The following is a 27,281-nucleotide window of genomic DNA, read 5'->3' as shown; positions in this document are numbered from 1 at the left end:
CTCTGGCTTAAAAGGTTTGACTTGTGGTTGGGTGGTATGTGCCTATTAAAAATTGTGCGATTGTCCCTCTGTCTCAATCTAGTGAAGTCAGAATGACAGAGTTGGAAGGGACCTCGGAGGTCTTCTAGTTCAACCCCCAGCCCAAGCAGGAGACCTTATACCATTTCAGGCAAATGGACGTCCAGTTTCTTTTTAAAAGCATCCAGTGATGGAGCACCTCAAAACGGATTGCGGATAGCTCCTGGATATTAAATGCATTATGGAAATGACCAGCCGGAAACAAATAGAAGGAATGAATATATGCAGGTAAATTATGCGGTTGCTTTGGGCTTAGTTTTTCAAAGTGGATGGATGAAGATCCTTGGGATCTGTAAGGAGATCCAGTAAGGGAAAAAGCGAAGAAAGTAATCACCCCAATTCAGAAAGGGGCATCCATGGCAATTTTTAAAAGGTACCAGAAACCTGAAGACCAGCTGACTGGCACACAGATGGCTGTTTTTGCCCATTTTCAGGGCAGTTTTCCGGCACCCCGGTGCCCACAAAGACCATCTGACAATGTCGCATGTGTCCACAGAGAGGGGTCTGCATGCCACCTCTGGTACATGTGCCACAGGTTTGCCATCATGGCTTTAGGAGATCCATTGTACCAGTGACAGTGCCATCAATCATAATAAAAACCAGAGGTTGGGCAAGATTTCTCCATTTTCCTCACCTTTTAGTTTAGTTTACTTTATTGTCACTGCACATCGTACAACGACATTTAGTGTACATTAAGTGTACCTTCAGTGTACATTATAACTATATAAGTAAAAACACAAACACACATCTCCTTAGAATTCAGTATAGTGATTGATCTGGGATAGAAGCTGTTTTTCAGCCTATTTGTCCTTGTTTTTGTTATCCTGTACCATCTGCCAGATGGTAATAGTTTTAAAAAAAGTGCCCAGGATGAGATGGATCTTTAAGGATGCTTTGAACTTTCTTAAGGCAGCGGGAGCTATAAAGCTCTTCCAAAGAAGGGAGAGGGCAACCTATGATCCTCTGGGCAATGACGTTGACCCTCTGGAGCGCTCTCCTATCTGCCATGATGCAATTGGCAAACCAGGTGCAGTAAGTTAAAAGTTTTCCAGGTCAGGATTTGGGGCACGAGGATAGACCTTGTCCCAGAGCATCCACATCCAGGGAAGCCTTCCAGCCTGCCCACCAGGAGAGAGACACAAATGAGATGTTGCTGAGCTCAACAGTGGCTTGTTTACGGATCACTAAAGATAAACAGTTGCAACCCAGAAAGAAAATGTTGAGATAGGTATAGGCGGAGCAATGCTAAAATCCTTTCCCCTGCTTTCCCCCCCACCCCACCCGTGCTTTTAAAGTCTAAACTCAGGGTTGCATTTGGAGCAGGGGGTACAAAGGGCAACCCCTGAGAAGCCAGGCTGGTCTACAACCTGGGATTAAGCCAACCCCACGAACCAGGATTAAGCCAATCGCCTTTTAGCAAAAAGAGGGAAATCACATCCTGGTTTTATTTTTATTTTTTTTTAAAAAAAAATTAAGATGGGGGAGTTGGTTCCCTCTGCAGGTTGAGATCAGCCCCCCCCCAAGTAGGACAGATCCCTTGGGGGGGGGGAGCAGGCAGTCCCAGGGCAGAAAAGCCAGGAGTGGCGGTCACGATCGGGTGGGTGGGTGAGATGCCCGTCCCCTCCTTGCGGCGGTCAGGCGGAGCGGGGCCATTTCAGGACACGCGAGGTTGTCGTGGGAACGCCCTGCCCGTGGGTCGCCGGACGTCACGCAGGTGGCAAGACGGCATCCTTTGCGGGGGCCCCGTCCGACTCCAAGGTTAAAGCCGGCCCTTCCTTCCTTCCTTCCTTCCTTCCTTCCTTCTTTCTTTTTTTCTTTCTTTCTCTCTTGCCCGGGTTTAATCCGGGCTCAGCACCCCAGGCCAGAAGAGATCCCCTCCCTCCCCCTCCCTCCTTCCACAGATCGCGGGGGGGGAGGAAGGAAAAGGAGGGGGGATCCCTCCCTCTCCCCCCCCCACCTTGGCACCTCTCCGCAGTCCTCCACGCGGTCCCTCCCTCCGGCCGGCAGCCAATCAGGGCGACGGGAAGCGGCCCTGCGTGGCTGCCCGCGTCCCGTCCTCCTCTCCCCCCCGTTCCCACGTTCAAGTCTGCGGGGCCGTATAAAAGCCGGCCATTTCAAGGACTCGCTCTCACTCCGCCGGCAGCCCTTTTGGCCTTGTTCTGCCCGCCTGCCCGCCTGCCATCCTTCCGCCTGCCGGCTCGCAGCCTCTCCCGCAGCATCATGACCGACGCGGCCATCTCCTTCCTCAAGGACTTCTTGGCGGGCGGCGTGGCGGCCGCGATCTCCAAGACCGCCGTGGCCCCCATCGAGAGGGTCAAGCTCCTGCTCCAGGTAAGGGGGGGGCTCTCTCTGAAAGGTCGAGGGGTGGGAGAGGGAGGGAGGGGTTTCTCTCCGGGGGGGGGCATCAGTCAAGCCAGCTGGAAGAGGAGGGGGCAGTCCGGGGAGGGGGGGTCAGAATGGAAGGGCATCCGAGGGGAGGGGGCGTCCTGCCGCGTGGGCAGAGGCTGCCTCGTGCGGGTGGGGGGGAGAGACGCGCCTTTCCCCCAAGGTCGCCCCAAGGAGATGTGTGGGGGGGGAGGATGAGCCCCTCCTCTTTGCTGCCCACCGCTTCTTCCCCCCCCTCCCTGAAGCTGGGTGCCCCCTCTCATTTATGAACCCATCCCTTTTCTGCCCCCCCCCACTGCAGAAACCAATGGCTGCTTCCTCTCCCCCCTCCCCTCTGAATCTGGGCTCCTCCATCTCGTTTATGAACCCTTCCCTTTGCTGCCTCCCCCCCCCACTGCAGAGACCCCACGGATGCTTTCTGAACCCCCCCCCATCCCACACCTGGGCTCCCCCCCCCGTTTATGAAATCTTCCCCTTTGCTTCCCCCCTGTCCAGAAACCTCACTGCCGCTTTCTGGGCTCTCCATGTCATTTATGAAGCCCTTCCCTTTGCTGTCCCCCTCCCACTGCAGAAACCCCACTGTCACTTCCTGAGCCCCCCACCCTCCTTTCTCCCTCCCTGGACTTGGCCATCCCAACTCATTTATGAATGGGAAGGGGGGGCTCAGGACCCTCGACAGTGTGCTTCCAGAATACCGACGAAGCCTCCTTCCAAAAAACCCCTGCATCTCCCACCCACAGGAAACCCCCCTCCCTTTCTTCCCTCCTCCCCCCCCCACCCCGGCTTGTGCCCCGCCACTCCCCGGCTGGTTGCCAAGAGAACCGGTTTGGTTGATGCCGATCCCGGCTGTTGGGAGAGATTGAATTGGAAGCAGCAGGAGAGCAGGGACGACGCAAGTCCTGTGGAAATTCCCTCCTCTGGCAGGGTCTCTTGCCAGCTGCAGACGTGCCCCGCCAGCTGCTTTTCCTTCTCCTCCTCCGGCCCGCTGAGCGGCTTTCCTGCCCTTTGCAAAGAAATTAATCCCGTCCTTCTGTCTGGGACTCCACCGTTTGTGCCATCCTGTGACCTTGAAGGGTGGGAGAAGGGCAGCTAGGTCAAAATCAGGGATGGATGAAACCTGTCTTGCCCTGCTCGTTCTTTGGGGGGGGGGGGGTTTCCCGGTCAACAGCCAGACTCACAAGGAGCTGCTTTTCTTGAAATAATTCCAAATACCCTTCCAGTCCCCCTTTTTTCCCCATCTGCTTTCCAGGCCGTGAGTAAAAGGCCTAGCAAGGTCACCGTAGATTTAAACCGGCATCCTAACGTCTGGCAAAGTTAACAACAGGAAGCCTCGCAGGCCACATGTTTGAGCCTGTGGCAAGAAAGAAGCCGTTGCCAATTTAGGGTGAATGGGGAGAGGAGAAAAACAAAAAAAAATGCAGCAGTTTGGAGACCTAGTTGCTTAGCAGGCAGCTAAGGATGTCTTAAAGGGACGCCGTGGCTCAGTGCCTAAGGTGCTCAGCTTGTGGATCAGAAAGGTCGGCCATTCGCTGGTTCGAATCCCTAGCACTGCATAACGGAGTGAGCTCCCGTGACTTGTCCCAGCTTCTGCCAACTTAGCAGTTCGAAAGTATGTAAAAATGTAGAAAAATAGGGACCACCTTTGGTAGGAAGGTAACAGCGTTCTGTGCGCCTTCGGCGTTTAGTCCTCCTGGCCACATGACCACGGAGAAAGTCTTCGGACAGCGGTGGCTCTTCGCTTTGAAATGGAGATGAGCACCGCCCCTTAGAGTCGGGAACGACTAGTAACATATGTGCCAGGGGAACCTTTACCTTAAGGACGTCTTGATCCCAGGATGGCGCCAAGCCACAATCTCTCTCAGGAAAGAGGTCACCTTGCAAAGAAGCTCTTATCACTGGGTGGATTACAACCATTGTCTAACTAAGCTTTAACCAGAGGCAAATTGATTCAAATCAGCATGTGCCTTCTGGCTGGCCTTGTTAAATTTCTACCTGAAGGAATTCTGACCTCTTTCTCGGCCTGAGAACTCCGCTTTCCCGACCATGCTCTACATTTTCATGCTTTCAAAACGGACGGGATTTAAAATGGGGACCCAAATGCCGGTTGTTTTGTAGGCCTAGGACCAACCACCAATTACTAAGAGACTTCGGGTTTTTTTTTAAAAAAGAGTGTTTCAACTGCAGTTTCCTCCTTCCGTCTCAGGGTGGAGAATGAAAAACGTACTTCCGGGAACTTCCCACATAGTATTTGACAAGATACAGCATGATTTTTTTTTTACTGTGCAGGACTTGTCATGATTTTGATGTTTCAAAACCGATTTGCCAAGGCCCTTCCATGCTTGCCTTCCTTTTGTGATTTGGGGCCACCTCTTGTGCCCTTGGACTGTGAACCCCGCACTGAGTTGTGTAACTCTAAAGTTTCACTTTCTGTTTTGAATCATTTGAGCCATTTAACTTTGAAGGTTGCAAGGGTGGGGCATGGGCCCAGATTGCCCCCAAATGCTTTAACAATGTGGATGTTTACTCAGGCCTGGGGCTCAGAATGTGGCAAAGGCCCTGTTATTTGGTGTGATGATTAGTTCATTAACCATCTGCTGTTTATGCTGATTGATTGGTTGAATGTTTTTATTGTTTTAATGCCTTTTAAAGAGTTTTCCCTGTTTTAGAATGTTAGAATTGTAAGCCACCCAGAGTCATTTGTCTGCGTTGGGATGGTATAGATATTGAGTGCGTGAAGGAGAAAGAAAGAGAGGGGGAAGGGGGAAGAGAAAGAAAAAAGAGAAAGAGAGAGAAAGAGAGGGAGAGAGAAAAAGAAAGAAAAAGAAAAGGAGAGAGAAAGAAAGAAAAAAGAAAGGGGGAGAAAGAAAAGAGGATGTGAAGGAAAGAGAGAGAAAGAAAAAGAGGGATAAAGGGAAAAGGAGAGAGAGAAAGAAAAAGAGGGAGAAAGGGAAAAGGAGAGAGAGAAAGAAAAAGAGGGAGAAAGAGAAAAAAGAAAGAAAGGGAGAAAGAAAGAAAGGAAAAGAAAAAGGAAGAGAGAGAGAAAGGGAAAGAAAAAAGAGGGAGAGGGAAAGGAAAAGAGAGGAAGAATTAGAAAGAGGGGGAGAAGGAGAGAGAGAAAGAAAAAGAGGAAGAAAAAAAGAAAAAAGGAGAAGAAGAGAGTAAGAAAAAGAGAGAAAGAAAGAAAGGGAGAGAGGAAGAAAGTAGAAGAAAAGAAAGAGGAAGAGAGGGAGGGAAAGAAAAGAGAAAGAGGAGAAGGAGAGAGAGAACAAAAGAAAGAAAAAGAGAGATTGAGAGAGAAATAAAGTCAGAACGTAGCCGGTGCTGCTCTTTTTAACTTCCCTCTCCTTCCCTCTTGCCAGGTCCAACATGCCAGCATGCAGATCACAGCCGAGAAGCAGTACAAGGGCATCATCGATTGCGTGGTGCGAATCCCCAAAGAGCAAGGGTTCCTCTCCTTCTGGCGGGGCAACCTCGCCAACGTCATCCGCTACTTCCCCACGCAAGCCCTAAACTTCGCCTTCAAAGACAAGTACAAGCAAGTCTTCTTGGGCGGCGTTGACAAAAGAACCCAGTTCTGGCGTTACTTTGCGGGCAACCTGGCGTCAGGGGGCGCTGCTGGAGCCACATCGCTCTGCTTTGTCTACCCTCTCGATTTCGCCCGAACCCGTCTGGCGGCAGACGTGGGCAAAGCCGGGGCTGGACGAGAGTTCAACGGTCTCGGTGACTGCTTGGTGAAGATCTTCAAGTCCGACGGCCTTCGGGGCCTTTACCAAGGCTTCAACGTCTCTGTCCAAGGAATCATCATCTACAGAGCAGCGTATTTTGGCGTTTATGACACCGCCAAAGGTAATGGGAGTGGGGGGGGATGGGGTTTGTAGTCCTTTGCCCTGCCCCTCCCCATTGGATCTCTTAAGGCAGGGATCTCAAACCTTGGCGACTTTAAGATAGGTGGACTTCCATTCCCAGAACTTCTCAACCAACTTTGCTGTCTGGGGAATTCTGGGAATGGAAGTCCACCAGTCTTAAAAGTCGCCAAGGTTGAAGGCTCCTGCTCTTAAGGCAATTTCCCCCACCCACCCACTTTAGCAACTTTAAGGTAGGTGGACTTCAACTCCCACAATTCCCCAGGCCAAAAGAAGTTGGCTGAGAAGTTTATTTATTTATTTATTTATTATTCGAGAAAATGTATATTGCCGCCAACCCGCGCATGGCGACTCAAGGCGGCTTACGCGGCTATAAAAACCACATTTAAAAAATTTAAAAAGAAACGTAAAATTCTGGGAATTTGAAGTCCACAAGTGTTAAAAGTTGCCAAGGTGGAAGAGACCCGCTCTAAAGCATTTTTAGCAACTTTAATAGGTGGACTTCAACTCCCAGAATTCCCCAGACAGGAAAATTGGCTGAGAAGTTTATTTAATTTAATTTTTTTATTTTAGAAAATTTATCTTGCCGCCGACTCACGGATCTAAAAACCGTATAAAAGAAATAAACAGAATAAAAAGAAATATAAAGCTCTGGGAATGGAAGTCCTCAAGTCTTAAAAGATGCCAAGGTGGGAGATCCCTGCTCTTAAGGCATTTCCCCCCCCTCCAATTTTAACAAGATTGAAGGTAGGTAGACTTCAACTCCCAGAATTCCATAGCCAGCCACACCGACTAAGGAATTCTGGGAATTGAAGCCCACCTGTCTTAAAAGTTGGCATGGTTAGGAAATGCCACTCATGGACCGTAATTAAGCAGAGGTTTTTGGTTTCTTTTTCCAGGAATGCTTCCTGACCCAAAGAACGCTCACATCTTAATCAGCTGGATGATCGCACAGTCGGTAACGGCGGTGGCAGGCCTGACTTCATATCCCTTCGACACCGTCCGGCGGAGAATGATGATGCAATCTGGTCGGAAAGGAGGTGTGTATCACATTGGGGTTGCATGTGGAATCCTTGATGCTCTCTGAGCTTGATGGTTTGCTGATTTGGACTTTTTATAACCCAACTAGCTGGTAAGACTGATGACGTTACCTAGTTGGGTCATGAAACGTCTGTAAACCAGCAAGCAAAGAGCGCACCAAAGACTCCATCTAGCTTTTCTTCCGAATATCCCTTTGTAGCTGTGCTTAGCAGCTTGCTTCTCCCTTAGGCACAGATAGTCGAGGGGAAAAATGTAACTAAGAGATAAAATTGTGTTTTCTGAACAACATGATTGTCTTCAGCAGGTCAGTTTTAACTCGGATAAATGGGGCTGTTGATTTAGCTTTTGGAGGTGATCTCAGATCTGGTTGCTTTCTAACCAGAGATCTGGAGTGATCTTGGCAAAAGCCAAGGGGCTTGGATGTCCAATTCTATAGATGTTAAAGTACTACAATTCTCATACTCTTTTTTGCCTTGTCTGGCATTTCAAAAGTTTTAGAGGGCCACTGGTAGGTTATCTCCACAGGAAAAATAATCTTCTATGGGACACTGATATTTGCTTTATTTGCACCACTCCATCAATAACACCGATTGTAACCATGGTTCAAGGATAAGCCACCTGTGTTTAAGCAGATAAAAACATTGTAATCCTTTAGCTTCATAAAAAAAATTTAAATGCATATGAAAACTCCTGTTGAAGAACTGTAGAGCTGAAATGTTCTTGAAAATCCTCCACATTGCCCACATCAAGAACTGGTCCATTATTCTGAATTACTTTTTGGCAGAAAAGCTATATTTGAAACAAACTTCTTCCATTAAAATGGAAGACTAAATAAGCTAAATATTCCCCTTTTGGAATATCTTCTCTCCTCTATTAATTATGACTTATATTGAGCTGAATTGCTGCCTGGAGAAGCCCCAAGTCAAAAGGGGGAAAATACATTTTCAGCTGAAGCATTTTTTCCTGAATTTGTTGTTAAAGGATAAAAAAGATCCTAATACTTTATCATTAGGAGTAAAGCACACTCTCATGGAATTTATGAATGGCCCTTTCTCTATAAAGGGTGACCCATGCCTTCGGATTCTTACTTCCGATTGGTTGTATTTGGCAGGCGCATGCTGTGAATGGCTGCGACATTAGCCAATCAGAAGCAGCCTCTTCATCTGGTTATCCTCTTTAGATTCAAGTAGCCGATAACCCGGTGTTGCCCGGGTATTTATTTATAGAGGGAAAATGTCTGGACCAAACATAATTGCTAATGTTGGATTTTCCCCCTTACCAGAGGGAGCCCCCTTGTGGAGGACTGTGAAGCCATTACCATGGCAACTCCACTCCACTGCATTGTACGCTAGAAAACAGTTTAAGGCACAACAAGCTGTATCTTAACAGAATACACACCCCAAGGGGTTTTAGGGGTGCCTTACCCCCACAGTATTTGTTTCCAGAGAGTAAGTCATCTGTGTACCAAGTTTGGTTGAAATTGCTGAAGGCGTTCCAGAGTTATGCTGGGACATACAACACATATACACATAGAGAGAGATATTCCCAGAACTGCGTTGGTGATGCTTAAAATATTACAACAATGCATCCCATTTTCCATTCATCTCAAATAATCATTTAGTCCAATGTTTCTTGACCTAAGCAAATTTGAGGTGCATGGACTTCAACTCCCAGAACTCTCCTGCCAGCAGGCTCTTCTGGGAGTTAAAAGTCCACGCATCTTCAAACGATGAAGTTTGAGAGAGGAAAAAACCCCAACTTAAGCCTTATTTCTTTCCCTTTCCACTGTTTCTCCCTTGCTCCGTTTCAAATTGTGTTTCAGGACAGAAACCCCTCTGGTCTAAAAGCAATTTATTAGGACCCCTCTCCCCCCAAGGTGCTTTTTTCTGTAGGCAACTGGACTTTCTTGTTGTTTTTTTCTTTTGAAGACGTTTCGCTTCTCCTCCAAGAAGCTCCTTCAGCTCTGGGGAATGGAAGCTTCTTCCAGAGCTGAAGAAGCTCCTTGGTGGAGAAGCAAAATGTCTTCAAAAGAAAACAAACAAACAAGGAAGTCTAGTTGCCTCCTGAAAAAAAAGCACCTTGGGGACAAACATGACCAAGAATCTCTACAGACAATTTATTAGGATTTCTCCAGCACTAGCAACTAGGGACACGGTGGCTCAGTGGCTAAGACGGTGAGCTTGTCGATCAGAAAGGTTGGCAGTTTAGCAGTTCGAAACCCTAGTGCCGCATAACGGAGTGAGCTCCCGTTACTTGCCCAGCTTCGGCCAACCTAGCAGTTCAAAAGCATGGTAAAAATGCAAGTAGAAAAATAGGAACCACCTTTAATGGGAAGGAAACAGCTCTCCGTGTGCCTTCGACATTTAGTCATGCCGGCCACATGACCACGGAGACGTCTTTGGACAGCGCTGGCTCTTTGGCTTTGAAACGGAGATGAGCACCGCCCCCTAGAGTCAGGAACACATATGTGCCAGGGGAACCATTACCTTTACCTTAGCACTAGCAAAGTAGAGGAACGGCACCTGTATTATGACCAACATCGGATGAATATAGTTGCTAATTTGGTTTTTTGTTTTTTGTTTTTCTCCTTTTATTTTCCAGCTGACATCATGTACTCTGGAACCATTGATTGCTGGCGGAAGATTGCCCGGGATGAAGGCGGGAAAGCGTTTTTCAAGGGCGCGTGGTCCAACGTCCTCAGAGGAATGGGAGGTGCTTTCGTCTTAGTCTTGTACGACGAAATCAAGAAATTCACATAAGCTGAAACATCCCCTCCACTCCTTAGACCACCCTTCCCACGTAATATTCCATGGACTTGCATCAAAACTATTTATCGTTTCCCGTCCCCGTCCCCATCCCCCCCCCCCGGGTGGGTATCTCGTAGTTGACGGAGAGGCCATGATTTTGCTTGCCTGATCCCCGTTCTCAAGTCATTCCTTTGACGATGGGACTCAAACTTTATTTTTACTCAGTCACTCCTGTTAAAATAAGTTTGAGAAATAAAACGGAAACAAAAAACAGCAACTGGTACCAACGCTTTGTTGTGTCGATTTTTCCTTCTCTCGGCTAAAACACGGGTTTGCCTGGAACTGCGCAATAGGTAATACGGTCGATCCGTGATGGCGAACCAATGGCATGCGTGCCCAAAGTGGGACACAAGAGCCATGTTGCCTAGCATGTGCGGCGTGCCAGGATTCTGGCACGCATGTGCAGGACGATCAGCTGGCTTTTGTGCGTGTGGCAGTGCCAGATAGTGGAAGATCTGGGCTTCCATTTTTCAGCGTGAACATATGCGCCAGCCAGCTGATCGTCGCATACGCATGCGTCCCGGTAACCGGAAGACTAGCTGGCCAGAAACCAGAAGTCTGTTTTCCAGCACACGCATGCCACCTGCGGCCTCAACGAGCGTGCACAAGCTCCCTTTTTGGCACTCAGTGCCAAAAAGATTCGCCATCATTGCAGTAGATAATAAAACATCTCCAGCTGTTATTAAAACGGCAATTCCCAGATGTTCAGTTCATCCTGAATAATACAGGTAATCCTCTATTTAGGACCATTCACTTAGTGACTGTTCAGAGTTAGAACGGCGCTGAAGAAAGTGACTTATGACTGGTCCTCGCATTTACAACTCACAGCGACGCCTGCGGTTACACAACCATTGGTAAAGAGCCAGTTGGGCTAATGGTTAAGGTACAAGGCTAGAAACCAAGAGGTTGTGAATTCTAGTTCTGCCTTAGCCAGCTGGGTGACTTTGAACCAATCGCTGGGAGATGGTGATTTCTAGTCCCGCCTCAGGCATGAAAGCCAGCTGGGTGACTTTGGATCAATTATAGGGAGACGGTGAGTTCTAGTCCTGCCTTAGGTAGGAAAGTTACTTGGGCAATTGGGCCAATCACCAGGAGACAGTAAGTTCCAGTCCCGCCTTAGGTGTGACAAACCATCTTTGGGCCAGTCTGTCTTTCTGAGCCCAACCCACCTCACAAGGTTGTTGTCGGGAAAATAGGAGGAAGAAGTATTAGGCATGTTCGTTCAAGAATTCTACGGAATAATAATGTCTGGAGATTATCATCCAGGTCACTTGTCCCAAAGATGGCTTTTTTCCCCCAAGAGGTATCTGGACTTTCTTGTTTTTTTCTACTGAAGACGTTTCGCTTCTCCTCCAAGACGCTTCTTCAGTTCTGACTGGATGGTGGGGAAAGGAAAGGACTTGCAGGCAACCTTGGTCTGCAAGGATGCAAATGACCAGCTGTCTGCAAGGAGTATCAATCCTTCCATTCCCCACTATCCTGTCAGAGCTGAAGAAACGTCTTGGATGAGAAGTGAAATGTCTTCAAAAGAAAAACCAGAAAGTCCAGTTGCCTCTGGAAAAATATCACCTTTGGGATTGTTTTTGTTAGTTGCAAAGTCGTGTCTGACCCATCGCAACCCCACGGACAACCTTCCTCCAGGCCTTTCTGTCTTCTACCATCCTCTGGAGTCCATTGAAGCTTATGCCGACTGCTTCGGTGACTCCATCCAGCCACCTCATTCTCTGTTGTCCCCTTCTTCTTTTGCCCTCAATCGTTCCCAGCATGAGGCTCTTCTCCAGGGAGTCCTTCCTTCTCATTAGGTGGCCAAAGTGTTTGAGTTTCCTCTTCAGGATCTGGCCTTCTAAAGAGCAGTCAGGGTTGATCTCCTCTAGGACTGACCAGTTGGATCACCTTATAGTCCAAGGGACTCGCAGAAGTCTTCTCCAGCACCAAAGGCGTCAATTCTTTGACACTCAGCCTTCCTTCTGTTCCAACTTTCACAGCCATACATTGCAACTGGGAAAACCACAGCCTTGGCTATGCGTGCTTTTGTTGGCAGGGTTTGGGATACTTGAGAATAAAGGACTCTTCCATATTCCAGAGGGCAGGAGATTGCTCTCTGCAAAAGCCAGCTTCCTTTCATCTTCCATGCATCCTGTCTGAAATGTCAGGATTAGCTCCAAGCCCATCAACCTATGGCAGTCATTTCAATTTCGTCAACACTCCTAATTTTCCTGGGAGTTGAAATCCACGCATCTTAAAAGTTGCTGACACTAACAAACACTGCGCGGTGCAACTCAGCTACAAACGGATTTCGTGGAATTTAAAGAAAAACCACTAATTGGGACAGTACAGTTTCAGCAAGGTGCACAGAGTAATATCCAATTTCTAGCTGTTGTGGTTGTCTGCTCCCCCTGCCCAACTATTACAAGCATACCTGTATGTCTACATTTTTTAAAAAAAGAAATTGATGGTTGGTAGGAGCACGGAACAAGTCCGTCTGCGTCATTTTTGCAACAGCGTTTGCTCGCTAGCCATAAAGTATTTTTAATTAAATAGGCTTGTTTGTTTATTTTTTTTAGACAGAATGCTATTGCATGTTCAGTAGGTTACAGCATAGTGTACATATAACTTCTAGACTAGTGTTTCTCAACCTTGGCAACTTTAAGTCCTGTGGACTTCAACTCCCAGAATTCCCTAGCCAGCTGGGGGATTCTGGGAGTTGAAGTCAAGTCACCAAGGTTGAGAAACACTGTTCTAGACACTGGGAATGCAAACAGTTGGTGCAACTCACTTTCATTTATTTTTTAAAATTTTATTTTTCACATTTTTGAAATGTTCCTCTCCCTCAAAAAGGGACTTTATTGTGACACCTTGTTTTTTTCTTTTTAAATTTTTTAAAAATTTAAAAATTCCATTTTTACATAAACGGTGTCGTCTTGAGTACAATTAATTTTGAGAAATAGTCATCATAATCATAATAATATTCATAGCATTAATGTTGGTCACATAATAGTAATATTTGTTGATCCATTTTAATAAACCTTCCATATAAAATTAATGCTTCTCTTGTATTTCCATTTTTCTATGTTTTTATTGGCTAGCCATTGATAAAAAGTATCCCATGTTAAAAAGTATTCCGTTTCTTCCTTCTCCTTAATTTTAAGCCTTAATCTATCCATTTCTGCACATTCTAATATTTTTTGATTATATTTTCCTCTCTAGGGAATCTTTTCACTTTTCCATTGTTGTGCAAATACAATTCTAGCTGCAGTTAGCATGTGTAAAATTACCTTACTGTGGTCTGGAAACCAACCCACAAATTTCCGAGATATATGCATGTTTATGCTTCACATAACTTGCCTCAGAGTTTTGCAAGTCTCGGGGTGCCTTCCCCCACAAACCTCCCTTCAAACGACCTTCGTATTCTGCCATGTGTTATCGTGGCCATTTGGAAAGGAAGTTGTTCAGGTTGGAAATTCCGGTTAGACAAGTTCCTTTCCTCATAGTTCCAACTTTGTGATAGTGAGTGTCATTCATTAAAGAGGGCGGCAAATGGAAAGCCATTAATATGAATCTGAATGCAATGCTGAGAATTGTTTTTGGAGTTGAAGCTCCACTCAAATCTGAGCAAAAGCAGCAGAGCATCTTAGGGCCCCTCGAAAACAAGCAATTAATTGATTCTTGCACAATGTTTTGATCCATTAAAAGAGCTGTGCTCAACATTAAGAAATCCCTGGTGGATTTCAAGAGGGGGCTAGGTGAAAAACGTAATCAAGGGCCCTGGGTCATGCTGAGGGGGCCATAGCAAAGCAGAATAGCAGTTGGAAGGGACCTTGGAGGTCCTCTAGTCCAACCCCTTGCTCAAGCAGGAGACCCTATTTCAGACAAGTGGCTGTGCAGTCTTTTCTTAAAAACTTCCAGCGTTGGAGCACCCACAATTTCTGGTGGCAAGTTGTTCCACTGGTTAATTGTTCTCACCATCAGGAAATTTCTCCTTAGTTCTAGGTTGCTTGTCTCCTTGATGAGTTTCCATGCGTTGCTTTATACGGCAAATACAGGCAGTCTTTGACAAACAACAAGTTACAATATCACTGAAAAAAGTGATTTACCCCAGTCCTCGCACTTACAACCATTGCAAAGTCACATGATCAAAATTAAGGAGCGTGGCAACTGGGCTTGTATTTATGACGGTTGTAGCATCCTGGTGCCATGTGATTTTCCATTTGCAACCTTCCCAACTACAGTAGCTTTAACAAGCAAAGCCAAGGGTTTACCAGTTCTGGTTTTTTTATTATTATTATTATATACTTTATTCATTAAACATGAAACTCAGCCAACTGAACATTCAAAAATGCATTACAAATACCAGTGACGGGTGCCAATGGTTGATACAGTTTGCTGCCAGCATCCTAGGTATCAACCAAGTACCTTCTTAAAATATAAGATGTTCCGAGTAGCACAGTTTTTTTGCAGTTCCACTGGTGTTATTGCAGGAAGCTGCAATTTGTGGATGTATCTTGTAAAATTCTTGGACATGTGCCCCGATGACAATGGGTATCACTGTTACATGCTTCATCCATAGCCGTGTAGTTTTGATGGCCAGGTCGCGATATTTCATTATTTTTTTCTAGTTCTTTTTCTTCAACTCTGGCATATCCAGGAACAGCGATTATTATTATGTGGTTAATCTTTGGTGAGAATCACAGCCTTTGGGGCTGGTTGGTAGCTCAACAGCTCGGGTCCTAACCAAGGACCTAGGAACTGTTAAGGTAACGTCGGAGGATATAAGCTGTTCCAAGTAGGGTGGTTTTTTGTAGAGTCAGAATGTTCAAGTCAGGTAAATTTAGAATTTCCAAATAGCAAGGTAGCCCGTTAGGTATTGCTCCAAGAGCTCCAATTACAATTGGGACAACACATGATTTCTTTTTCCACAGTCGCTCAACCTCAATTTGCAAGTCCCGATATTTTGTGATTTTTTTCCTGCTGTTTATCTTCAATTCGTGCATCACCAGGTATTGCAATGTCAATGAACCATACTTTTTTCTTTTCAATTATTGTTATGTCAGGTGTGTTGTAGGCCAAGTGCCTGTCAGTCTGGATTCTGAAGTCCCACAAGATCTTGACTTTCCCATTCTCTAAAACCTTCTCAACCTGATGGTCCCAGTGGTTTTTGCTGTACTCAAATCCAAACTTTTGGCTCCTCTTCTTCTTCTTCTTCTTCTTCTTCTTCTTCTTCTTCTTCTTCTTCTTCTTCTTCTTCTTCTTCTTCTTCTTCTTCTTCTTCTTCTTCTTCTTCTTCTTCTTCTTCAAATATTTATTTACAAGCGAAGCGTGACAGGGGCAAACTTCTTCATGGTTCATGGAGACGGGCAATTGGAGCACAGAATGGTACCAAGGTTGGAAGGAGCCCACAGGTGAATAAAACATTAAGAAGCATGACATCATAGCCCAGGGATGGCAAACCTTTTCAGCACCGAGTGCCCAAACTGGAACATGTGTGCATGCCGGAGTGCTGAAAACCTAAAGACCAGCTGGCCGGTGTGCGGGTATGCCCGGTTTGGGGGCATTTTCGGCCTTTTTCAGAGTGTTTTTGGGCTGATTACAGGCTGTTTTTCATGCTGTTTTCAGGCCATTTTGGGGCTGTTTTCAGGCCATTTTTTGGGCCATTTGGGGGGCATTTTCAGGCAGCCCGAAAAACAGCTCCCCAAAAGCCCCAAAACAGCCCGAAAAAGGTCTGTTTTTTTAAACCAGAAGAGCAGCTGGCAACAGCATGCAGTTATCGCCAGTTATATTTGATATTTTTATGTCTGTGTTAAACTCTGTGAGTGACTGGAATCTATTCATAAGGACGTAACGCCATGTTTCTCGATCTCTGCTACTTTAAGACGTGGGGGATCCGAGTCCCAGAATTCCCCAGCCAGCAGTTGAAATCCAGACGTTTTTAAAAGGATTGAGACCGCCTGGGGCCGTGACGGCAAACCTATGGCGTGCGTGCCAGAGGTGGCACGCAATGCCCTCTTTGTGGGCATGTGAATTGTCTCCCCAGTTCAGTTCCACTTCCCGCTGTCCAGCTGGTCTTTGGGTCTCTTCTGCGCATACACAGGGGGTGGGGCGCACGCACAGGGACCCCGCATGCGTTGCATTTGGGGGGCTCAGGCGCGTGCACACGATTTGGGCACCCGGCCTGGAAAAGGTTAGTCATCACTGGCCTAGGATATCCTCAAAACTGTCAGCAGCTTACAAAATAGACGATTGTGAAACCGATTGTGAGTCTTCGGAGAAACTAGTAGCAGTTCATCGGAAGCACAACGTCACAGCCAAGTGGAAATCTTAGCTGGAGAACATTTTGCTCTCTGCATTTTCTGCTGATTGCCACAAAGCCTGTGTGTTGCGACATCTTTCCAAGGGGCCACTCTTAAGGCTGCCAGGTTTAATCAGTAAAAAAGCTGGAATTTGAAGCATGCCGTTGATTTAAAAAAGTACTCGGACTAATTAAGCAGCAGGAGCCGTATCTAATCAATCAAGGAACTGACTTAGCATCCATGCTAAGGACTGTTAGACAGATTAAACAGAGAGATTAACACAGTTGGAAGGGACATCTAGTCCAACCCCGCCACCCAAACAGGAGAACCCTATCCCATTTCAGACAAGTGTTTGTCCAGCCTCTTCTTTAAAACCTCCAGTGATGGAGCAATCACAACTTCTGGTGGCAAGCTGTTCCACGGGTTAATTGTCCTCACTATCAGGAAGTTCTAGATTGCTTCTCTCCTTGATTAGTTTCCATCCGTCGTTTCTTATCTTGCCTTCTGGTGTTTTGGAAAATAAATGGACTCATTCTTCTTTGTGGCAGCCACTAAACTGGGAACAAGTCCCCATGAGAACTGCCTAGCTTAGCAAGGAAAATTATAATTTCAGTTCAGGTTGTAAATCGAGGATTACAATAGCTGTATTCCTGGGCTCTCGGGGGTTAAAATTAAAACACTCCACTTTAATCAATGGTCAAAGTTCATTAACCAAATTAAGGCTGTTCGCAAACTTGAGGGCAGGGTCCAACATGACCCTTCCAATCTGAGTGCAGATCGAGCAGTTGTAAACTTAGGACATGGGAAGCACTTTGACCAAAGAGTCACCAAAGGCTGCTGAATGCGCGCGCACATGTTTCAATCACCGTCACACCTGTGACAAAACCACTAGCACTACTTGGGCGGTTTCTACAGGTTCAATAGCGGAGAAAGTCACATTACTTAGGGCTGATGTCACCGCGATCTAGTGATTGATAACGCGGCAGGGAGGGGGAGAAAAAGGCAGGCTGTTTTCGAAACGGCTGCTGTAGGACGTTCTGTGTTAAAATCCCTCTCCCAATCTAGTTTTTCTCGAACTCTGGCTGGGCTGGACATTTTGGTGTAAACCCGATCAAACGAGACGGAGAATTCCTTTTCTGGGGCAGAAGTGATATAGCAGTTGAACAATGAGCCAAGCCTTTTCCAGATCCTTCCGAAACCTCTCTCTCTTTTTTTTGTCCAAATATTAGAATAGAATAGAACAACATTGGAAGGGACCTTGGAGGTCTTCTAGTCCAACCCCCTGCCTAAGCAGGAAACCCTATACCATTTCAGACAAATGGTTATCCAACATCTTCAAAACTTCTAATGTTGGAACATTTACAACTTCTGGAGGCAAGTTGTTCCACTAATTAATTGTTCTCACTGTCAGGAAATTTCTCCTTAGTTCTAGGTTGTTTCTCCTTGATTAGTTTCCACCCATTGCTTCTTGTGCTTTGGATAATAGTTTGATTCCCTCTTCGTTGGGGCAACCCCTGAGATATTGGAACACTGCTATCATGTCTCCCCTAGTCCTTCTTTTCATTAAACTGGACATACCCAGTTCCTGCAACCGTTTTTCACATGTTTTAGCCTCCAGTCCCCTAATCATCTTTGTTGCTCTTCTCTGCACTCTTTCCAGAGTCTCCACATCTTTTTTACATCATGGCGACCAAAACTGCATGCAGGATTCCAAGTGTGGCCTTACTAAGGCATTATAAAGTGGTAGTAACACTTCACGTGATCTTGATTCTATCCCTCTTAGTTGTTCAAATATTTCTAGCTTGGATGGCTTTTGAAATATGAAGTTGTCCCAGCTCCTGCCAACCTAGCAGTTCAAAAGCATGTAAAAAATGCAAGTAGGAAAAATAGGAACCACCTTTGGTGGGAAAGTAACAGCATTCCGTGTGCCTTCGGTGTTTAGTCATGCCGGCCACATGACCACGGAGACGTCTTCGGACAGCGCTGGCTCTTTGGCTTTGAAACGGAGATGAGCACTGCCCCCTAGAGTTGGGAACGACTAGCACATATGTGCAAGGGGAATCTTTACCTTTACCTTAGTTCAGTGCGTTTTTGTCCCATTTTACGAACTTTCTTGCCACAGTTGTTAAGTGAATCACAGCCCTCGTTAAGTTTGTCACACAGTCAGTAAATGAATCTGGCTTCCCCCGTTGACTTTGCTGGTCGGGAAGCTCGCAAAAGGGGATCACGTGACCCCAGGGACACCGCGACCGTCATAAATACGAGCCAGTTGCCCAGCGTCTGAATTTGGATCACGTCACCGTACGGAATGCTGCAACGGTCGTAACTGTGAGAAATGGTCATGTCACTTGTTTTCAGTACCGTTGTAACTTTGAACGGTCACTAAAACGAACTATGGTAAGTCAAGGAATCTCTGTACCTAATCTCAGAGGCATGCTTTAATCCAAATCAGCCCTACTGACTTTGGAATATAATTAGGAAATATAATTGAATTATTCAATGACGATTGTTATTTAAAAGAAAATAGATGCAGAATAATCCCTGGTCAGATATGGGGCAAAGCATCCCACTCCTTGCTGTAAGTGGGAAGGACAAAGCAGCCCATTCTCTTTCCAGTTTCTTTTTTTAAAAAACCATTTTATAATACAAAATGCAAAAATGCAAAAATGCAAAAGAAAACAGAAAGAAAACAGGGGAGGAAGAAGGGAATGGAAAAGTATTAGAAAAAAGAAAAAGGACTTTCGGCTCTCTTTGGTGCAATAGAATAAGATAACAGCACCAAACCTCAACTTTTTACTTGTACATAATAGTATAAATTAGCCATTTTTCTATAACAACAGTTCTATCTCTAACGGGTAAAAAACCAAAATGAAAGTTTCGATTTTCTCCCACCTCAAGCACAAAGTCCAGGAATGGTTTCCGAGTAGAAATAAAAAAATATTTATATTCGTTTCCCCCTTTGAGCAAAACAGTCCATTTAACCATCTCTGCTAACTCCATCCACGTCTGCAGCCCTTCGCTTCTTGTTGGGGGATCAAAGCGTCCTTCCATTTTTGTGCATAATGTAACCTTGCTGCGCACCACATATATAGTTCCTTCCCTTCTTCTAATAACAAGGACCTTGAAACCAAAAAAGGTGTTTCTCTTATTTATTTTTTCCTTCCTTTTCACCGTCACCTGATTGAAGGTCACTTGCTGGTGGCAAAGGCAGCTTCTCTCTGGCTCCTGGATTTCCTTTTAAGGAGATTTGTGAAGGCAGGAAGTATCCCCCCCCTCCCCACCTCAAAGCTTGCTTGTGTCATCCACGCCCAGGAAAGCTCTGCTTGAACAAGCCGAGTCTTGCAATGACTTGTGAAGCCGAGCAAAAGAGGAGATAAGTCCAGCTTTTTAGTCTATGGAGATTCTCCGTCATCCATACTCAGGGTTGTCCCAAAGGTGCTTTTTTTTTCCCCCCAAGAGGCAACTGGTCTTTCTGGTTTTTTTCTTTGAAGACACTTCGCTTCTCATCCAAGAAGATGAGTCCTCCACTCCTCTGCTCACAATAGAATCCCTTATGCCACCAGGCTTGAAATTTTGGGCTTGGACGATTAAGGTCTGACTTAAGCGTAGTATTGTCTGCTACAACGTCTTACCTGTCAATAACTATTTCAGCTTCAACGGCAAAAATACACGGGCAAACAATAGATACAACAGACTCACTTTATGACTGTATTACTAAACAACTGCAGGGATTCACTTAACAAGTTGCTTTATTGAGATATTCAAAATATCTCATCCTTGATATTCTAAGGCAGGGGTGTCCAAACTTGGGAACTTTTAAGACTTGTGGACTTCAACTCCCAGAATTCCCCAGCCAACTGGGGAATTCTGGGAGTTGAAGTCCACAAGTCTTAAAGTTCCCAAGTTTGGACACCCCTGTTCTAAGGGTATAATTGATTATGATTTTTAAAGGGTATCAAGCGTGATTGATTTATAATTGCTTTAAGTATTAGACAACCCCCCCCCCACTTAGTTTATGTCATGAATACCCTTAGAATAACAAGGAGGAGATTTTTTGGGGGTGGGGGGGGAAGGTGTTTAAACATGCATCCTGTTTCTTGTTATGATCTGCTGTAGGGAGCAACTGAGGTCTTCTTTTTCAGCAGAACTAGAGACTTGACTGGTTGGGTTTGATTGAGCCACGTGTCACTTGTAGACCTCTGCTGGCCAAACTCTGCTATTGCAAGACATCTGGATGAAAATGGCGTATTTTTAAAAAAAATCGATACCAAATAGGGGGCCACTTCCGCAGCTAACCATTTGAAAAAGAGAGAAAGAGAGGGAGGGAGGGAGAGAGAAGGATGGAGGGAGGGAGGGGGGAGAGAAACAAGGAGGGAGAGGGAGAAGGGGGGAGGGAGGGAGAAAAGGGGAGAGAGAGGAGGGAGAGAGAGAAAGAAGGAGGGAGAGAGAGGGAGAAGGGGGGACGGAGAGAGAAAAGGGGGGAGAGAGGAGGGAGAGAGAAAGAAGGAGGGAGGGAGAGAGAAAAGGGGGGAGAGAGGAGGGAGAGAGAGATGGAGGGAAAGAGAGAAGGAGAGAGGGAGAGAGAGAAGGAGGGAGAGAGGGAGAGAGAAAGATGGAGAGAGAGGAGGAGAGAGAGAGAGAGAGAGAGAGAGAGAAGGAGGGAGGGAGAGAGGAGTCGGCTTTGTGCTTTTAGGAAGCCTAGGTCACAACAACTGTTTTGCTACTCCAAGAGACCACCCATTCAGATTGTATCCAGGCCTGACCCTGCTTAGCTTTCAGGTTAGAGTTAGACAATCATACGATAGATCTGAGCCTATATAACGAATTCCAGTGGACAAAGAAATGACAGTCACATGAAACTAATTGTTTTCCAAATGTTTATTAGTTTTACTGGTTTCTGCCTCACCAGAATTCTATGTACATCTGAAAATATACAAATAACTAAAAACAATAAAAACTCTGCAGTTCTCCTAGCAGGCTTCACAACATTTTGCAAAAGGGAATATACAGCAGATTACAGAAAGAGACTTCACAGAACCTCTGTGAAGAAAGAAAGCCTCAAATGAAATTAAAATTGCCCAGGCAACACATTAGACATAAACCAGAATAGAAACAGACTGTTTGCCAGATTGCCAGGTTGCAGCCATTCACTGCCATTTTCATGAATGTGGCCAAATTACTTGGGACAAACCAGAAAGGAAACCAAAAAAATGTGTCGGGTTGCTTCTCTTCTTTTGGAGAAAGGTCTTACTTGAACTGATTGTCGATGAGTGTCCCTTTCATTTTGGCCTTCTTGGCTTCCAGCTCCGCCTGGTCAAATTAAAAAACAAAACGGAAAAGGAAGCATTAAAGAAATAGTCCTATTAACACTTCTCTCTCGACAGAGGGTGAGGGATACGACATCATCTATCTCCAGTCTATAACACAATTCTTTCAACTGTTCCAAGAAGGTTCCACACCCTTTTGCACTACTCAGGTGACCCTGAGGACACAGACAAACCTTCAAGTGGCCCCAACGACCCTCTAAAAGGACGCAAAAGACCAGATGTCTGCAAGGAGGATCAATCCTTCCATTCCTCACCCTCCATTCAGAGCTGAAGAAGTGAAATGTCTTCAAAGGAAAAAAACCAAGAAAATCCAGTTGCCTCTTGAAAAAAAAAGCACCTTTGGGACAACCAAGACCTGGATGGTTGAGAATTTCCATAAACTCTTTTATTAACTACTAGCTCATAACCCGGTGTTGCCCGGGTATTTATTTATAGGGAGAAAATGTATGGACCAAACGTAATTTCTAATGTTGGATTTTCCCCCTTACCAGAGGGAGCCCCCTTGTGGAGTACTGAGAAAGCCGTGACCATGGCAACTCCACTGCGCTGTACAGTAGAAGCCATTTTACGGTAGCACAGTAGAAGCCATTTTAAGGCACAACAGGCTGTACCTTAGCAGAATACACACCCGGGGGGGGGGGTGTCTTAGCCCCACAGTGTTTTTTTTTTCAGGGAGTAAGTCATCTGTGTACCAAGTTTGGTTGAAATTGCTCGAGGCGCTCCAGAGTTATGCTGAAACATACACACACATACACAGCCATTTTTATACAAACAGAAGAACAAGCCAGGTCACCCAGCTGCAACACGTTGGTTCTTTCTGATCAATGGCTACTGCTTTGCTACACACAAACTTTTCATAGCATACGGCAAGACCAATGTCCTCAGATCTACAAGTATTTTAAGGCATGTTATTTAGAGAGAACGTCTGTCTGTTCCCACCAGAATCTCTGTTTGCCTCAAACCTGTACAGGAAGTGCAGAAACGAGAAGGATGAAAATTAGACACTCACCAGTTCTTGCAATCTTCTCTTGCTCATGCCTTTCCTTTCCAGCTGCTTCTCGATCACTTTGGCGTTTTGGGCATATGAATCAGCAATCTCTCGCTGAAAAATATTCCATATTAAGAAGGGATTAAGACTACATGATGGTAGGGCCAGCAGAAAAGAAACACGTCAAAACCAGGCTAGAATGAAAAATAAATAGCTCGATTTTATACGCCACATGGGAGTAAGTCTCTTACAGCCAATGTCTGTTAAATCCAACGGTCCCTAAAATCCAACGGTCCCTAAAATCCAACGGTCCATTAAATCCAAATGATGCAATTAAATGTCATTTGTGTCAATTGACACCAGTTGGCATAATTGGTGTAATCATGTAACTGGTGTCATCATCGTAAATCTAACCACCGTGATGTGTGAACTAGGGTTTATGGCTTAGGTTTTCATATGAACTCAGACGGTTGTTGGTTGTTGAATGGCCCCTCCCAGAAGAAATAAAAGAGGAGCGAAAGGGGAGTGGAGTTTGCAGGAGGCAATTAGTTCATTCCTGCATTCTTGCCAAGTATTGTAGCGTCTGAAAGATATCGGCCTGGCCACTCTCTGAGTCTGATAAAGGTCGGTAATTGAGAACTATCTTAAAAGACTGTGGGAGAGGAAAGGCTTTGCTGGAGAGGAATTCACTGTAAATTAAATAAAAGGAGTTTATCGGGACGAGGACTTGGGCTTCGTGCTGCTGGGGAAGCCTAGGTCAGAACATATATGGAAGACCTTACCGCTTCAATCTCTTCTTCTTCTTCATCAATAGTGGAGACGGTCACTGAGCTGAACTTGCCCATGTCCTTGGTCCGTTTGGTCATCATCACCTTGGAAGGAGAGAAGGATTTTTTTTTTGTTTTTAAAAAAAGAATGTTAGGTGTGGTTGACGCTTGGGGATTAGCAAATGTAAAAGATGACTAAGGTATCCTTCACACATCTGGAAAAAAGGCTGTTCTGAAATTTAATACTAAGAAAATGAAAAGCAGATTTGCCCTAGACCTCAAGTTTTGGGAGTCTAAGAACAGGGACCATGACTTGCAGATCAACAGCTGTGTAGAGATGTCCAAACCCCCCCCCCTTTTTTTTTTTACAACTTGTAGACTTCCTTAAGAGTTGCGTCACTAAACAAGCTGGGCAGCTGTGTCCCAGATTCCTTTAGGAAGCTAAAGATATTTAGCAGATTTAAAATGGATTCCAGCCATGCAAAACCCAGAAAGCAGAGTGGGTGGGGGTAGGGGGGGAGAAATACCCATTTACTTCCAAGACCTCAAGATTTATCATTCTGCTAATTTGTGGCCTTCAACCCCCAAAACTAGTGTTTTGTGTTTTTTTTAAGTTTGGCTGATGACTAAGATGAATTAAGTCAGGGGGCAGCAACCTTAAACACTGAAAGACTCACAAAGGTCATAACCGGAAGCCTCCCTCCGCCCCCCGCCCCCCCAGTTCAACTGGAATAACAAATTTACAAATGAAGAGATTCCACCCCACCTCTTGCTCTCCCAATCAAAGACTTCCTGGAATAAGAATAGCCTTGTGAGTTCCGGTTAAGCAGATGCCACCAGGGAGCTGAGAAGTCCAGTCAGAAGACCTGTTGGAACTCCACAGCGGTTGGCAGCTCAAGGCATCCTGCCTACCTGATCTCCTCTCACACTACACACCACAAGAGAAGCCTCTGTCTTTCTCTACCTTCTTAGGAGGTTCTTGCTTCTGTGTGTAGATGTTGGTCTTCCCAAAGCCTTGTCCAAATTTGACCACAGCACCATCCACAATGAAAGTCACTGGAGCATTCTTCTGCTGGTGTTGGTAGAAAAGAAGTAGGCCGCATCTGGAAAGGAAGTGACCGCTTGTTTTATTCCCTACCTCTAATAAACAAACAAACAGTCTCCCTGAATTTGATATAGCAATAGCACTTAGACTTATATACCACTTTGCAGTGCTTTACAGCCCTCTCTAAGCGGTTTACAGAGTCAGAATCTTACCCCCAACAATCTGGGTCCTCATTTTACCCACCTCGGAAGGATGGGAGGCTGAATCAACCTTGAGCCTGGTGGGCTCTGAACTGCCAAATGGCAGGCAGATGGCAGTCAGCAGAAGTAGCCTGCAGTATTGCATTCTAACCACTGCGCCACCAAAGCTCATATCTTAGCTCACTTCACCTGCTAGGTTAAGCCTCAGGAGTTCATCTATAAGTTTATAGATAAATTGCAATCATTTCACCCTTCACTAATCTGGGCCTACGCTGGAGCCCAAGTTCCCCCCGCAGTCAGGAGTTCAGTTAGTAGAGAAGACACTCATCTGGGGATGCAGAGAGGTTTGCATTAGGGTGTTCTGGATGCCAGCTTAACCACTACATCACACTAGATTTAGATCCCCTTATTTACTTATTTTTTTACTTTGGAGAAATAGTTGGCTGCATTAATGGACCACATCACAATCTGGTGCATTAATCCCCACGGGCTATATATTCTTTTATCACTGGAAATAAGATTTGTGGGCTGTTTGGTCTTCTGAACACTTCTTCTCAAATCACTTACTTTCCACATTTTTTCCTGTATTGCCGTTCAATGCCTTCAGGCCTAGGTAGGGAAGAAAAATAGGTAAGTTAGCGTTACTTTGCTTAATCTTAGTTTGTTGCAAAAAAGTGCTTGGGATTTCATAGTCTAAGAAGCCATAAACCCTGGATGATAAACATATCGTTTAAACTAAAATATTTTCCCATGCTAACTTATTTTTTCACGAGTGGCTCCTTTTAAAATGCAATTTAAATTATATTTTAACAAAGAAAGTAACCAGCAGTTAATATCTAACGAATAACAACAAATGCTTCAGCCATTTTAATATTACATCTTTCTCTACAATAACAGACAATGAAGATGGGGACACCCTCTTCCAATATTTCAGATAAAAGATGAGAGTAGAATAGAATAGAATAGAATAGAATAGAATAGAATAGAATAGAATAGAATTCTTTATTGGCCAAGTGTGATTGGACACACAAGGAATCTGTTTTGGTGCATATGCTCTCAGTGTACATAAGGAGAATAAAATACATTCATCAAGAATAAAAAGATACAACACTTAGTGATAGTCAAGGTTACTAATAAGCTATCAAATCGTACTAGTAAAGAAATAAAACAATATAAATTGAAAGATACAAACAACATGGTTATAGTCATTAGTGGGAAGAGATAGATACTAGGAAGGAAGGGAAGAATAATAGTAATACAGTCTTAGTAAATTATTTGACAGTGTTGTGGGAATTAGTTGTTAATTAAGTGAAGTTGAAGAACTCCATCAAAAGCCAATAGTTGTTTCTGAAATTATACAACTATGATTTTGGCCATGGCTGTCTGGCTTCAGGCTGACTACCCCTGGCAATGGGGCTTTGTGAGGTCTTCCTACCTGCGCAGGTAAACATTTTCCTCTTCTTCCGTGTTACAGAATTTGTGGGCATGTTTGACCGCATCGATAACTCTGGCCCGATCCCGGGGTCTCATGGGCAGCTTCTCAAGTTGGCAATCTAGGAAAAAAACATAATAAGGCTCATTTCCAAATCAGCTCAAGGAGGCTGGTTGTTATTTGCCGGTCTTGGGGGAAAAACAGGACACCCACCCACCCTATCCAGGGGACTGCAATTCCCATCATCCCCCATCAGACACCTGGCAGGTAAGCTTCAGAACCAACCTGAAGCGTTTGGATTTCAACTCCCATCAGCCTCACCCTCGCGCCCCAACGGCGCGGAACTCGGGAACCGGCTCGGTTCTAACATCTGGTGCGTAATGTCCAAAGTTTGGAGAGGGGCGAGGGGGGAAACCCCTTTGCGCCCTGGCCGAGGGGAAGGGAGGAGAGGCGGGGGTGGGGATGGGGCCGCCGGGGGGGGTGTCCCTTGCTTGGCTCACCCAAGACCAGCACCATCTGCCCGCAGAGGCAGTAATAGACGTGCAGGGGCTTCTCGCCATCGTCGTATTCCTCCCGGTCGCGCGTGTCGGAGCAGACCACGGAACGGGAGACCACTTTGGGCATGGCGGCGCCGGGCGATCGGGAGCGCTCCGCCTCTCCAACCGGCTTCCTCGCCTGCTTGCAGCGTAGTCGGCTTCGCCTTGGATCCGCCCCGGGGCTGGAACAGCAAGAGAGCCAACCCCTCGCCCTCCTTTCCCCGGCTCCGCCCGCTCGCCTCGGCCGGCTGGTCCTTGCGCGCAAAGGGGAGGGAGGGGGGGCGCAGGAGGGGCATGAGAACCGAGGTTTCTGGACCCCCAAATGTCCCATTCCCACGACCGGGATGCGCCCTTCCCCAACCTTGATTGATGTCGTGATTTCCCACTATTGTTGACTAATCTCGTTACTTGCTTCAAGAAGATTAAAAGGGTTCTGGCTGGGAACCATGGGGGTGGATGTCCCAAAGGTGGTTCCCCCACCACCACCAAAAGGCAACTTCAAAAAAAAATCCAGTCGCCTTTTGG

At 45.7% G+C, this 27,281-nt stretch overlaps 2 protein-coding genes across 2 annotated transcripts; one reads left to right on the top strand and one right to left on the bottom strand.

Moving 5' to 3' along the window:
• The first annotated feature begins 2,185 nt into the window (after nt 1-2,185).
• Nucleotides 2,186-10,397, top strand: SLC25A5 (solute carrier family 25 member 5). Its single transcript, XM_081964272.1, has 4 exons — nt 2,186-2,409; nt 5,823-6,309; nt 7,226-7,366; nt 9,969-10,397. Exons 1-4 carry the CDS (start codon nt 2,299-2,301, stop codon nt 10,124-10,126), a joined length of 897 nt encoding a protein of 298 aa, XP_081820398.1. The 5' UTR covers nt 2,186-2,298; the 3' UTR covers nt 10,127-10,397.
• Nucleotides 10,398-21,324: 10,927 nt separating this feature from the next.
• On the bottom strand, nt 21,325-26,924 carry STEEP1 (STING1 ER exit protein 1). The gene is made up of 8 exons (XM_081964293.1): nt 26,721-26,924; nt 26,224-26,341; nt 25,356-25,397; nt 24,508-24,646; nt 23,559-23,648; nt 22,798-22,890; nt 21,706-21,771; nt 21,325-21,641 (listed from the first exon to the last, which is right to left on the bottom strand). The coding sequence occupies exons 1-7, from the start codon at nt 26,842-26,844 to the stop codon at nt 21,709-21,711; spliced, it is 669 nt and encodes a 222-aa protein (XP_081820419.1). The 5' UTR covers nt 26,845-26,924; the 3' UTR covers nt 21,325-21,641; nt 21,706-21,708.
• Between the last annotated feature and the right edge of the window lie 357 nt (nt 26,925-27,281).

Source organism: Natrix helvetica (genome assembly GCF_964273705.1).
Source record: "Natrix helvetica genome assembly, chromosome: 11".
NCBI lineage: Eukaryota > Metazoa > Chordata > Lepidosauria > Squamata > Natricidae > Natrix > Natrix helvetica.
Note: the sequence above shows the minus strand (reverse complement) of the source record. Positions and strands in the feature narration are given on the sequence as shown.